Source organism: Mesoplodon mirus (genome assembly GCF_964341445.2).
Source record: "Mesoplodon mirus genome assembly, chromosome: 1".
Taxonomy (NCBI): domain Eukaryota; kingdom Metazoa; phylum Chordata; class Mammalia; order Artiodactyla; family Ziphiidae; genus Mesoplodon; species Mesoplodon mirus.
In genome coordinates this window covers 69773437-69786517 of record NC_138976.1, presented here as the reverse complement: position 1 = coordinate 69786517, position 13081 = coordinate 69773437, and the positions used below count along the sequence as shown (strand labels likewise).

Sequence of the window (13081 nt, the reverse complement as noted above, 5' to 3'; positions counted from 1 at the left end):
TTCATGGGTGATTTACAGGAGCACCCGGGGGGCCTCTTCCTCATCTCTGTGCCTGGAGAAGCATGTGCAAAAGGGCTTGGCTTTCTTTACCACAAGGAGTATTTCAGCATGTGTCTGGTAGTATGTGGCCGTAGCTGTGTGTTTCCTTGAAGGTACGCAGCTTATGTTGTCACAGTCGCTCTCACCATCAGGGGCCCTGGAGGTCAGGCCTTGTTGATGTAATCAGTTTTTTTACTCTCTAATAGCTATTATGCTGTGAAGTGTGGAAATTGGCTGAGTTAACTGAGTTTGAATTGATGCTCTTCTTTGTTTTAACCCTCCAGAAATGCATGTTCTGCAGGTACCGGGTTAAGAAGGTCTCTGGAGCCTGCATTCAGTGTTCCTATGGCCGATGCCCGGCCTCATTCCATGTCACGTGTGCTCACGCTGCTGGGGTGCTGATGGAGCCCGACGATTGGCCATATGTGGTGAACATCACGTGCTTTCGACATAAAGTCAACCCAAATGTGGTAAGGCCTTCTCTCCCTTTACCGATGCCAAGACTGCATATGCACACCTCCCAGGGCTAGCATGCTCTACTCTGTAACGTTACTCATTGATGATGTGTCTAGACTGTGAGTTTATTGAGGGCAGGTATTATACATTATTATTTATTAGTATTTGCCCAAGACCCATCAGTGTCTGGCACATGCTAGATGCAATAAATATTTATTGAGTTGAATGAGTGAGTGAGCAGATGAATGGATAAAACTCTTTATGCCTGTTCTGGTTTGGGGTTTGTCTACAGGGCTGCTGAGTATGCTTGTACAGGTTGTGTCCTGCACATCTCTGGGATGAGGGGGAGAGCATTTCTGGGAAGAGACTGATGTGAAAGCGTCTCCTGAGATCCTGCAGTATTTAATCCAGTCACCTGTACACTCTGGCCTTAGGGGTTTATTTAATCCCTTCTAGAGAAAAGGAAGAGCAGCAACACAGTAAAGGGAGGGAGAGGGTGAGCACAAATGTTTGGGGACTTGCTGTCTGAGATGGGATAAGTTCGGGGCAGCATAGAGGCCCCGGGAGGAGTGAGGACAAGCTCAGAAAAGCAGAAACGCAGAAGAGAAGTTCAGAGGGCAGCGTTTTCTGCCTTTTCCATTTCACTCAGGACTGAACCTATTTCTGGGAAAAGAGTGTTTGCAACTAACTAACAAGTGAATTTAACTGTAATTCAGTTTACCTGTCCTTGGTGAGTGGAGTCTTTCCTCTGTTTCAAAGGCTTAGAATCATTAAGACAGTATAGAGGTAGTTGCTGTGCCTTTGTTAGCTTTCTTGTTCACCATCGTTTTTGGCTGCCAGTGAGGACTCTAAAGCATCCCATTGACCCTCAGCTTTACTAACGTGCTGCCCCTTGTTATCCCTGGGAAGCTTGGCCACAGATTATTTGCAGACTAACATGCTTGTCCCATGTCTCTAATCACCTCCTGTGAGCTGCCTGCCAAGTCGTCGGTATGGGCTTGGGGAGCCATGACGCATACACAACAGATCTCTCGGCTTTTTAATGATTCTGGCAACTTCCATTGGTGTCTTGAGAGACGCTTGATGTTTGTGGGTTGGAACTCTGTGGATGCATGAGAATGTGCAAATGTAGAAAATGACATCACCAACTGTCACATCTATTTTAAAGTCATTTTCCATACTTTTCCATTGTTTTAGGTCTCAAGTTACATATTCATTCGTGCTTTTTCCTTAGTTTCTTGAGTTGATGGGCTCTTGCTAAGAACAGTATATGTACTCAGCAGAAAACACACTTTAGCAGCTTAAAAAAATTACACTAGGGCTTCCCTGGTGGCGCAGTGGTTGAGAGTCCGCCTGCCGATGCAGGGGACATGGGTTCGTGCCCCGGTCCGGGAGGATCCCACATGCCGCGGAGCGGCTGGGCCCGTGAGCCACGGCCGCTGAGCCTGCGCGTCCGGAGCCTGTGCTCCGCAACAGGAGAGGCCACAACAGTGAGAGGCCCACGTATCACCAAAAAAAAAAAAAAAAATTACACTAATAACACATTGCATTACGTGGCGCTTTGCCATTTACAGTGAAGTCACTAGCATTACCTCATTAGATGACACATGTGAGTACATTTTAAGATGTGAACCAGGTCATGGCCTCTGGAATCAGAGTTGTTGGTGTTCACACTTAGATTCTGCCAGTAACACATGTGCAGCTTTGTGCAAGTTCTTCTCTCTGAGTCTCAGCTTCCTTGTCTACAATGGCATGCCTACCTCACCATGTGGTTTTCAATCCACCGGACACTGTAAGCCCTCAGGAAATGAAAGTTGTACTACTGCTTTCTCTTTTTGCTGTTGCTGCTACAATCCTACGTGAACTGGGCCACATGAATAATATTATCCCTGCTTCAAGGGTAAGAAGCTCAAGTTCAGAGAGGTTCAGTTTTTTGCCCAAATAGATTCAGCTAATGAGTGACAGGTGCTGGAATATAAATGTCGTTTCAGCCCCTACTCTACTATCTGTTGAATTCCAAACCCCAAACCTCCAGTGGTGCTAGAGGTGTTCATCTAAAGCTTTGCTTGGGATCACACATATTCCCTTTTTAATATTCCGGAGCTCTGTGGTTACTGATGATTATATTGAGGTTGCTATTAAAGAGATCCAGGTGTTCAATCAGGACCTCATTCCTCTTAACTCTGATGTGTGGCTCAGTCAGGTCTATGTTACTAATGTGTTTCATAAATGATGATGAAAAGGAAAATATTTGACTTTGAGGTGATTTAGAAACTACTCTCCCCTACAGATTACTTTAAGCTTGGTATACTTTGTAAAGGGTAGGGAAAAGATCATATAACTTACATTACATGTGGCAGGTTTTCCTTATGAGGAAAACATTTTAGTGATCGTAAATTGCGTTTGCAAAGCTCTCCAGGGGGAAGCACTATGAACACTGGATTTCTAAAATACATTCCTGATAGCTAATACTTATCCATTATTCTTTAATTAGACTTCAAGTATAGATTCCTCCCCAAAATGTTTGACAACTAACTAGAGGGAATTCATAGAATCTGGCAACTTTGGTTAAGAGCATTGTAATTACCCTTACTGTGTTAAGTGTCCTTTCCTTTTTCAAGCATAAAAAAATTGAACTTCACTCAAGTATCTCTCTTTGTGTAAACTGTGAGTGCCAGGGGACACACTCCCAAGAGTCGGAAGTATAGTTTGTCTATTTTCTTAACCATGCCTTGAGTGTTTGGGAGTAATGGGCAATCACTGAATCATAGCAGTGGAAAAAACTCTGAGATACATTTCAGGCTAACTTGACGAGCCAACACAGGCATTTGAGAGAGTAGAGGATGCCTGTACAATTTATGTGAAATGAAGTATAAAGCTACAGTTACTTCAATATTCCATTTTTACTTACTTTAGAGTTTTAGTTTCCCCCTTTTTTTCTTTTTTGCTTCTTCCATTATTTGCTTTTTTGCATCCAAAAGGACCACTTTAAAGTAAATTCTACTCCTCCTTTAATGCCATAAATTATTTAAAATACACTAGCTTATTCAGTGTTGTTGAGCTTTGGGTGTAAAGTCATTCTGGATAATGGTATAAAAATTTTGTCTGATTTATTATAATGCACTTTTCCAGTAGACAGTAATCATACTCTGTAATTAGAATGATAGTATTTGGAAAAATAGGTAGCTTTCAAATTCTTAAAGTAGAAAGGAGCATGTTACAGAAAGTGTTCAGCTAATCCTTGTTAATCTAAATTTTAGTTCGCAATTTTCAGTGTTTTTGTCAAACATATTTTTTGACTGGCACCTTACTTTCTTTCAAATATGAGGTTTTATTCATGTGTGCATGTATGTGTGCACATGTGTTTAGGTGTGTAGTGTTGTGGTACTTGACCATCCTTTGCCATGAGCCACTGTGACTTCTTTTCTGGCTCTATTTCTGAAGGTTCCATTGGATGTATTCCTAACCCCCTTACATGCATGTTGCACAGATGTTTATAAGGAAAAGGCAGAGAACACAATAAATAGTAAAATGGTTTTGAACCTGGGAGCCTTGAAAACATTTCTTCTTCAGAGCAAACAATGAGCTGCTCATAAATTATATACTTCCTGCAAAGTACAGCCACCAGTGGGCCATCTCCTCACACCTGAGTAAACTAGACAGGTGTCCAATGGAAGAGATGCCTGAATACAAAGGGCAACAGAACTGAGAAAGATGGAATGCACAGATTTCTTTTTCAAGCAAATGACTTCAATAAACCTTCATATTAGATTTATAGTGTTTGTTCCATATATGCAATGTTGGAGCTCCAGAATCACTTGTACTTTATGCATTAATACACTGTAAGGAACAAGGCTTATCTAATACAGAATCTTATACAAGATACATCATTTTCATCTTAATACCCTCTCCTATCAAAGACATTTGAGAAATTTATTTCCTTTATAATTTTCTGAGTTGTGGCTATTAGCAGGGAGACAGACACCTATTCAAAAAAGAGGAAGAACTTGAAGTAAACATCTTAGTGGTCAATTTTTTTCCTGCTATCTTGTGTACCTTTTCTTCAATTTTTTTCTATTATTTTAACTAGATCATTATATTAACGAATTTAACCAGTGTTTTATCTTTTAAACTAGTACTCAGCCTTCCATAGAAGCTGCTTGGTATAAATTTGTTGAAATAACTCGCTAATGCTAGGGAATGAGCTTAGTGGACAGAAGAGAGCTAGTGTTTATTGAGCATCTTTTATGTCGTGTGTGTGTTAGATATTTTACACGGGCACCTTATTTCAAGGCAGTGTTCTTGGTGTGGGCAATGGAAAGTAGTGGTTATGTTGGCTTCTGTATGGCCGCCCCCCCGCCCACTCTGAAAGTTTCTCTTGTTATTCTGCCCCTTTAGCTTGCCTTCATGTTCTATTCTAGTACTCATCTTTGTAATAGAACTTGAGTTCTTGCTCAGCACTTACTGACTTCTTTCCCCACCTGTGTCTTCAGGCCAGCTGCCCAGACAAGCTTTAGCACAACTCCTTCCCTGCTGGCACTGTGCGTGGCTCAGGACAGGAGGGACACCCGTATTGCCCAGGATCTGGTGAAGGGCTTATAGCAAGGCAGCCCTTCTGGTTAATCTATGCTTACATAACTAACCTTTGGGTGGTAATGGGGTGAGGATACCTGTCATCACTAACAATAAAACCTTTCCTTGGTGTGCAGAAACAACTATCACCTTGCCAGCATGTGGAGCAATGGACGATCAAGACCCCTAAATTCTAAACCCTAGAATATTGTATAGTGTATTGTACTTTCAGTATCAGTTATTGAGAAAACACCAAGTGACAAAAAAAAAAACCATTAAGAAATCAGTAACACTTTTATATGAATTCATTAATTATAAAAAGGGTCTGCAGTGTTTCAGGTTGATTATGGATTGATAGGGAGAGACCCCAAATACTCATTCCCACTATAAATCCCCACTGACCATTTTGAGCATCATTATGGGTTCTAGCCTTTTAGAGATCCAATAGGTACCAGTTGACTGTAATTTTCTTCTTGGTGCTTCTGTCACACTTTGACCATGTGGTTTCAAAACCAGGCACTGTGTCACAGAACCAGGCTCTTAGCTGCCATGCTCTATTCCATAATAAGGTAGGCTAAATAAAGATATGAATAAAATGTTTTGGGAGTGCTTAGAAGGAAGTCACTAATTCTATCGGGGGCAGCAGGTAGAATTCACAGAGGAGGTAACATTTGTGCTGGTTCTAAACAGAGAGAGATTGAGTTTGCTGAGAGTTTGAGTTGACGTGTTGACCCTGTCGGAGCCAGGCAAACTCACTGGCATCGGAATGCCACACTGAAAGCAAACTAAACTCTCACTTGTGATTAGTTCTCAGTTATCCAGTTGTCTCTTGATTCAAACTATAGTTTGAATCCATCAGTGTGTTTTTTTTTTTTCTTTTTCTTTTGCCTCCTTTAGTTTGGAGCTCCATTCCATGGCTTGACTCTGTCCCCTTCTAGTTTCTCTTCTGTGCTTTTAAGAAAGAGAACCGGGATTTAGCTAACACTCATCTAACAATGATCTGAATGGTGCCATTTCCACAGTCCTCTAACTGCCCCCCAGATCTGGGTGTCTTTGTGTTTAACTGACAGTGTTTGGTGGTTGTTGTTTTTCCTATAACAATTTGGATATTGCTAACTCCCTTTCTGTTCAGTCAGTAAAGTTTGCTGTGACCAGATAACAAGCTCTTCTTAGACTTGCGCATAATAATCTGGTATTTGTATATGATTTATTTCTTCTGTGTAAATTATTTTTGAAATGCCCTTCTGAATTTGTACTGTTATTGAAAAGCAGAGAGAATTCTGACCAAAGCAAATGTCTGGAGTAAAAAGTTCTTAGCAAGGGTTCAAACAGACAAACAAACAATACGGTGATTCAAGGATGAATCTGATCAATCTTTCTAAGTCATACATACATTTGAAAAAAGAAATCCCTTACCCTTTTATCAGTAGGAGTGTTTTGTTGAGATCTCAATCCATGTATCCTAGATGACAGAAAGTTAAGGCCAGATTTGCCTGGGAGGAGAAATATTTAACACAAACATTTTAGAATATTTACAGTTGGAACCCATTTTCCCCTTGTTCACTCTGTCAGGTAGAACCAGTGAAGACAGTGTTTTTCTTAATTATATCAAGAAAATTAAATATACCCCACTTCAGACTTCTGTACTCTATTAATAACCCTCATTTTAATTTCCTGCTCCTCCTTCTGTAGACATTTCCAGGGGAAGGGCGAGGCCAACGATCATGGAGCTTTTCTTCCCCAGGCTTCCAGTCAGTAGAACAAGGGCTTGAGAGGATCTGTAGCACATCCTCGGTCCCTGGAGTCCCATTGTTATTGCCTTCATAGCTAGTGTAGTTAGAGAGACTCAGGGAATCTCTCTGAGGGCCATCCTACCTTCTGCTGGGCCCAGCTGTGGGGCATAGAGGAAAAGTTCTACTGACACTGATACTCTCCCCACAAGGTCCCTGCAGTGACCTCATGGTCCTAGGCCAGAGGCTCTTTTGTCTCCTTTGAGCCATCTTTAGCTTACCCTTCTGTCCCTCCCCATTTTCCAGCTCCTTTTCAAAGTCTGGCCACTTGGTAAGGGTCTTTGTGCCAGTCCCAGCTCGGGCACCAACTGCAGAGATTCCAGACCTATTTCTGATGCTAATTAAAGTGTTTCAAGGAATGTTTTTGAACTTGTGGGAAGAGATAGCAGATGCCTCCATTGCAGAGTCCAATTTTAATTCAGTCAAGGATACAGAAACTAATGAGAATGGGGAGACCATGCAGGCAGAGAAAGGCCAAATGCCTTGGTATGCCACCTCTCCTGCACACTGTTCCCTAGTGGGCTACCCAGTTGTGGCATGGGGTTGGCTGCTGCTGGGTCTGAATCAAAACTGTATTTTGCTAGCATATGTCAATAGTTGCCTATATTAAGGGTTTACATTCCCATTCTGGAAGAATGTATTGTTAACAGTCTGGGTCTTTCCATTTAAGGAAAAATTTGCAAGCAGCTGGCTCTGGAATCAGACTTCTGGTCAGCAAAGCCACATCCTCATCTGGGGGCAGAAAGCAGAGTGGGTTTCCAGGGGCTCAGAACAAAGTACAGCATTTCTCCAGACCCCGATTTCTTATCCTTTATCCTTTAATCTGGTTGGGTTAAAAAACATTATTTCAAATGCTTCCCGGAAACATCCAAATGCATTTGAAAAATGTTAGGTCATAGGCTTTGTGGGACGCCTTGTTTATTTTGCAAATAGACAGTGCTTGCTCCTTAGGGCCTGAAGAGCCCTTGAAATAACTCTGAAGCCATGTTGGCTACTGAGGCCTTAAGTGTTTTTGATGCGAGTGTTAGCAGTCACCCTCTTTGGAGCCTTGATTTCCAGGAGCTCTCTTGTTCGACAGTCTTGGCTGTCTTCCTCTCTCTCAAAATGCAGAATAAGGTAGCTTTATAGAAAGGAGAATTTTGCCTGAACTTTTTTCAGCCTTTGTAAAACTGCAAATTAATCCCGATTTAAACAAGAAAATTTCATGAAAAAAAAATCTGCATCTTGGTACAGGTGTTTGGTTTTTATCACTAAAGCAGACTCATCAGAAGCCCCAGGAGAAACTTGTCAGTGTTATATTTCCTGCTTGGCCCTGTTATCCCCACCCCCTGCCCCGAAGTGCATCATGGAACCAGGGACCAGTCAGCAGACCTGCCGCAGAGGAGTCAACTGCGGGAAGGGATGTTTACATGGGACGGTTGGTACTTGGCAACTTCAAGGACCGCACGTACTGAGGAAAATCAAGTCTTCCACTCTAACAACCACTTATGTGGCTACGTTTTTTAGCATAGGTAAGATGTGTTTCTATATGAAACACTTGCTCAGTTTTTCACAGAATTAATATTTCTCAGTTCCCAGGAAATTTTAAGCTTTTCAGCAATTTATACACCTTTTTTAAAAAAGTAATTAAGGCTTGCATTATTGTCTGATAGCTTGTTACGAAAATTAAGTAGTGACACTAAATCCCGTATTTTAACATTGGATACAGTAGAGAAATATAAATGGAATGTGCCACAACAGCAAAGGGTATTTGACATTCCAACATCTTGTAAAGCATGAGGCAGATATTCAGTTCCTTCATTTAGAAAACAGTAATTAGATGCTATAGTCGTAATGAAATCCATAGATACTGACAAAATGTAATGAGAGTATAATTTTATGAGACTATTAACTGCAAGCAATAGAAAAGACACTTAAATGAGGTAAGTTCCAAGGTTTCTATCTAAAAGTCTAGGTCTATGTTCTGTGTCCACTTTCAGCAAACATGATATATAAAACTCTGAATTAACTAGAAAGGCCTCTTTTTTTTTCTTTCTTTTTTTTTTTTTTTTTTTTTTGTGGTACGCGGGCCTCTCACTGTTGTGGCCTCTCCCGTTGCGAAGCACAGGCTCCGAATGTGCAGGCTCAGCGGCCATGGCTCACGGGCCCAGCTGCTCCGCGGTATGTGGGATCCTCCCGGACCAGGGCACGAACCTGTGTCCCCTGCATCGGCAGGCGGACTCTCAACCACTGCGCCACCAGGGAAGCCCTAGAAAGGCCTCTTGAGGTCTCTTGGCAGGAAGCCAGGCAGCCTGGGGCTACTTCCCCCCTTTCCACAGAGTGTTGGTAGCCATCTTGGGCTCTGAGACATTTCTCACATGTAAATAAATACTTCTTTCCGGGTACAAAAAGGATGGTTTCTTGAACATTCCGTATCTGAAGTTGGCTTGTTTTCACCGTGAGGTTTCATGCATCCTCCCTGTCTTCTTGTCCCACACTGGGTATAGTGGGTCAGTGAAATTATAAAGTAGTATCTGAAGGAACATAAGAAATTCCGGTTTCTACATCTTTCAATGAAACATTCTTTTAATTTTTCTTTTCAGCCATTACTGGGCTGACCTGTCACTCAGAAGCTTTTTCTTGGGGCAGGAGGGAGGGAGAAGTGAAAACCCTCTTCTTTGTGGGCATCGGATATGCTCATGGATTATTTTCCATTTTGTTTGTCTTTCCTTGAGAATTAGGTAGGCCTTTTAGTGAATTTTGTCCCCCTTTTCTCATATATTTCTCAGGAATTAGAAGAAAATTAAAAATTTGCAAACCCTTATATTAAACAACTTTTAACTATACCTTAAAGTGTGTTGTCATGTATCTTTATCATGTATTTTGAGAAAAGAAGAGCATCCTTAATAGATGCAAAGAAGTAGCTTTTGTCAAGGCTGCAGAGCCCAGAGAGATTAAAAGGAGGGCTACGAGGCACGGGGCTGGAAAGGAGGGGCTGCTCCAGAGCTGCTCAGTCCTTCCCTTCCTTCCTGCCTCCAGTGGAACCCCACACAGCTGTCTTTCAAGCACAGTTCTGGGCACATAGATGCATTTAATTAATGCTTGATAGACTGACAGATGGATATTAGCTTGCTTGCTTAATAGTGGACATTAAAGACTGTGGATTTGTCCTCTTTGATTAACATTGGTGAGCCAGTGAGGCAGAATCTGCACTGTTCCTGCTGTTGTGATGGGCAGTAGAAAGCTTTTGGCTGACTTCTCTGCCACTGCTCCTTTGGCTGTTTCTCCTGAAATTTCACATGAAGCTTAGGAAGCTTGCACTTGTTCATTCTCAGTCTCTCTCTCTCTGTCTCTCTCTACCTTTCCCTCCCCTCTTTCTCTCTGATGCTCATGTAAGTAGTGTGCCTTTGTAGAATCAGAATTGCCTGTCCCACCCTGATTTTCTCTCCTGTTCAAGGTGACTTCCCCCTTTTGTTGAGAGCAGCATATCAAGATAGATGAGGTAAATAAAATTAATAATAGCTAATATTGGTTTAGTGCCTTTTAAAGTTTACTGAACGCTTTCATAATAAGTATTGGGTTGGCCAAAAGAGTTTCGTTCAGTTTTTTCCTTAAGATGCCTCTAGTAGCACTTAGTTGTCTTTAACTTCATTTGAAACAATTTCGTTAGATTGTATTGTGACAGCTATCGTATCAGCGTACATTTAAAAAAAACGTATCAAAATTGGTGAATTTTTGTGCAGCCATTTTAATATTGAAGATGGAAGGAAAACAACATTTTTGGCATATTATGCTTTATTATTTCAAGAAAGGTAAAAACGCAACTGAAATGCAAGAAAAGATTTGTGCAGTCTATGGAGAAGGTGCTGTGACTGATCAAACGTGTCAGAAGTGATTTGAGAGGTTTCGTGCTGGAGATTTCTCACTGGGTGATGCTCCACGGTCGGGTAGACCAGTTGAAGTTGATAGCGATCAAATTGAGGCATTAATTGAGAACAATCAACATTATACTACGTGGGAGATAACCAACATACTCAAAATATCCAAATCAAGCCATGAAAATCATTTGCACTAGCTTGGTTCTGTTCATTGCTTTGATGTTTGGGTTCCACATAAGTTAAGCAAAAGAACCTTCTTGACCATATTTCCGCATGTGATTCTCTACTTAAACGTAACAAAAACATTCTGTTTTTAAAACAAATTGTGACGGGTGATGAAAAGTGGATACTATACAATAATGTGGAATGGAAGAGATCATGGGGCAAGTGAAATGAACCACCACTAACCACACCGAAGGCCTGTCTTCATCCAGAGAAGGTGATGTTGTGTATATGGTGGGATTGGAAGGGAGTCCTCTATTACAAGCTCCTTCCCGAAAACCAAATGATTAATTACAACAAGTACTGCTCCCAATTACACCAAGTGAAAGCAGCACTCGCTGAAAAGCATCCAGAATTAGTCAACAGAAAACGCATACTCTTCCATCAGGATAGCGCAAGCCTGCATGTTTCTTTGATGACCAGGCAAAAACTATTACAGCTTGGCTGGGAAGTTCTGACTCATCTGCCGTAATCACCAGACTTTGCACCTTCGGATTTCCATTTATTTCAGTCTTTACAAAATTCTCTTAATGGAAAAAATTTCAGTTCCCTGGAAGACTGTAAAAGGTGCCTGGAACAGTTATTTGCTCAAAAAGATAAAAAGTGTTGGGAAGATGGAATTATGAAGCTGCCTGAAAATGGCAGAAGATAGTGGAACAAAATGGTGAATACATTGTTCAGTAAAGTTCTTGGTGAAAATGAAAAAATGTGTCTTTTATTTTTACTTAAAAACTGAAGGAACATTTTGGCCAACCCAATAGTACATTGTCTCATTTGGTCCACACAGTAACCCTCTGTTGCAGGTGTTCTAATTGTATCCATTTTACAGATGATGAAAAGGAACTTCAGAGAGGTTCAGCAGTCATTAAAGTTACAGAACCTCCCTTTCTTCAAAGTCAGAGCACATGGTGTGTCATTTAGATGGTGCTGATTTGGCTTCACTTTTCCAGTTTGAGACCATGCCTTGAATTAGTTTACATGGTTTTATTATTTGCCTGGGCTTCCTTCTTGGTGACACAGAAAGACTGTTAAGCCCTTTAATTAGTCTGTTTTGCTTTGGGCCACCTTGTTAAGAAAATCTTTGCATCTATTTTAGCTATTTTTTACCCATTCACCTGCTGTAATTGAGATTCAAAAATCCTTATGGGTAAGGAATACCATATAGTAATGCCCCATGTCCCTTGCTTCTCTCTGTTGAAAATGTCCCATCTGAGGCAATTTTTTAAAATTACATTACTTTATAAAATGAATGCACATTTTAAGGCACAAATGTCTTTCCCTCCTCATTTCCCCTAAATTGTAATTCATTCCAGCATTGTTTGTATATTTTAGGTTCTTTGCCTTTTCACATAAATTTAAAAATCGGCTTGTTGATTTCTAAACACACACACAACTGCTGTGAATGATTGAGATTTTGTTGAATCTATAGGGTCCCTGCCCCCATTTTACTGTTACTACCCAAGAGGCCTGAAGAGCATCTGAAATATAGAAGCCCAAAGCAGAGCTTCTAGTGCCAGGCATCCAGGGACTCACGTGTTCTCTTACAAGTAATGAGATTGGAAATGAGTTAGCAAGAGCTCACATCAGGTCTTTCCTGTCTGCTCTTTATGAAGTATGTTTGCTGAAAACTATTCAGAATAGAAAGCAGGTGGTGCCTACCTGTTGAGAGTTTCCTACATTTTCCTACATTAACACAGTGAAGCATCTGAAGATGCTTCTCCCATCCCAGTCCCCTTCACTTAGCTCCTGAATAAGACCACCACCTCTGAGGTGAGCTAATGACCCACATGGAAAAGAATTCATTTTTTTTCTTCTCAGTATCTTCTGCAGCCTGTTAGTTATACTTCTATAGGTGGTAAATTGAATAAGACCTTAAATCTGCTGGGAAATTGCTTACCACCATTTCCCACTGTATTATATGTTTGTACTTAAAAACTCACAAGAAATAAAGTACACGTGAACAAACAGACATGTCGAAAATTAAATACTTGTGACATTTTTATGAGCCTGCATGTGCATTTGTGCTGTAAGAGCAATTGTTTCTTCATGAAGCCCCAGGGATTTAGGTTTTTCTGGGTAAGATATTTTTACCTAGCTCTCGTAATTTTATAAAGAAAGCTTTCATTATTACAGGGCAAATTTAGA

The 13081-nt window shown here is 41.0% G+C and overlaps 1 protein-coding gene across 4 annotated transcripts in view; it reads left to right on the top strand.

The window, feature by feature from the left end:
- KDM4C (lysine demethylase 4C) overlaps positions 1–13081 on the top strand; it is a 392092-nt gene that overhangs the window by 309377 nt on the left and 69634 nt on the right. For all 4 annotated transcript variants that reach the window (XM_082628071.1, XM_082628070.1, XM_082628069.1 and 1 more), the window contains exon 18: positions 324–509. In XM_082628071.1, the coding sequence (XP_082484197.1) occupies positions 324–509 (186 nt within the window). The remainder of the gene's footprint in view (positions 1–323; positions 510–13081) is intronic.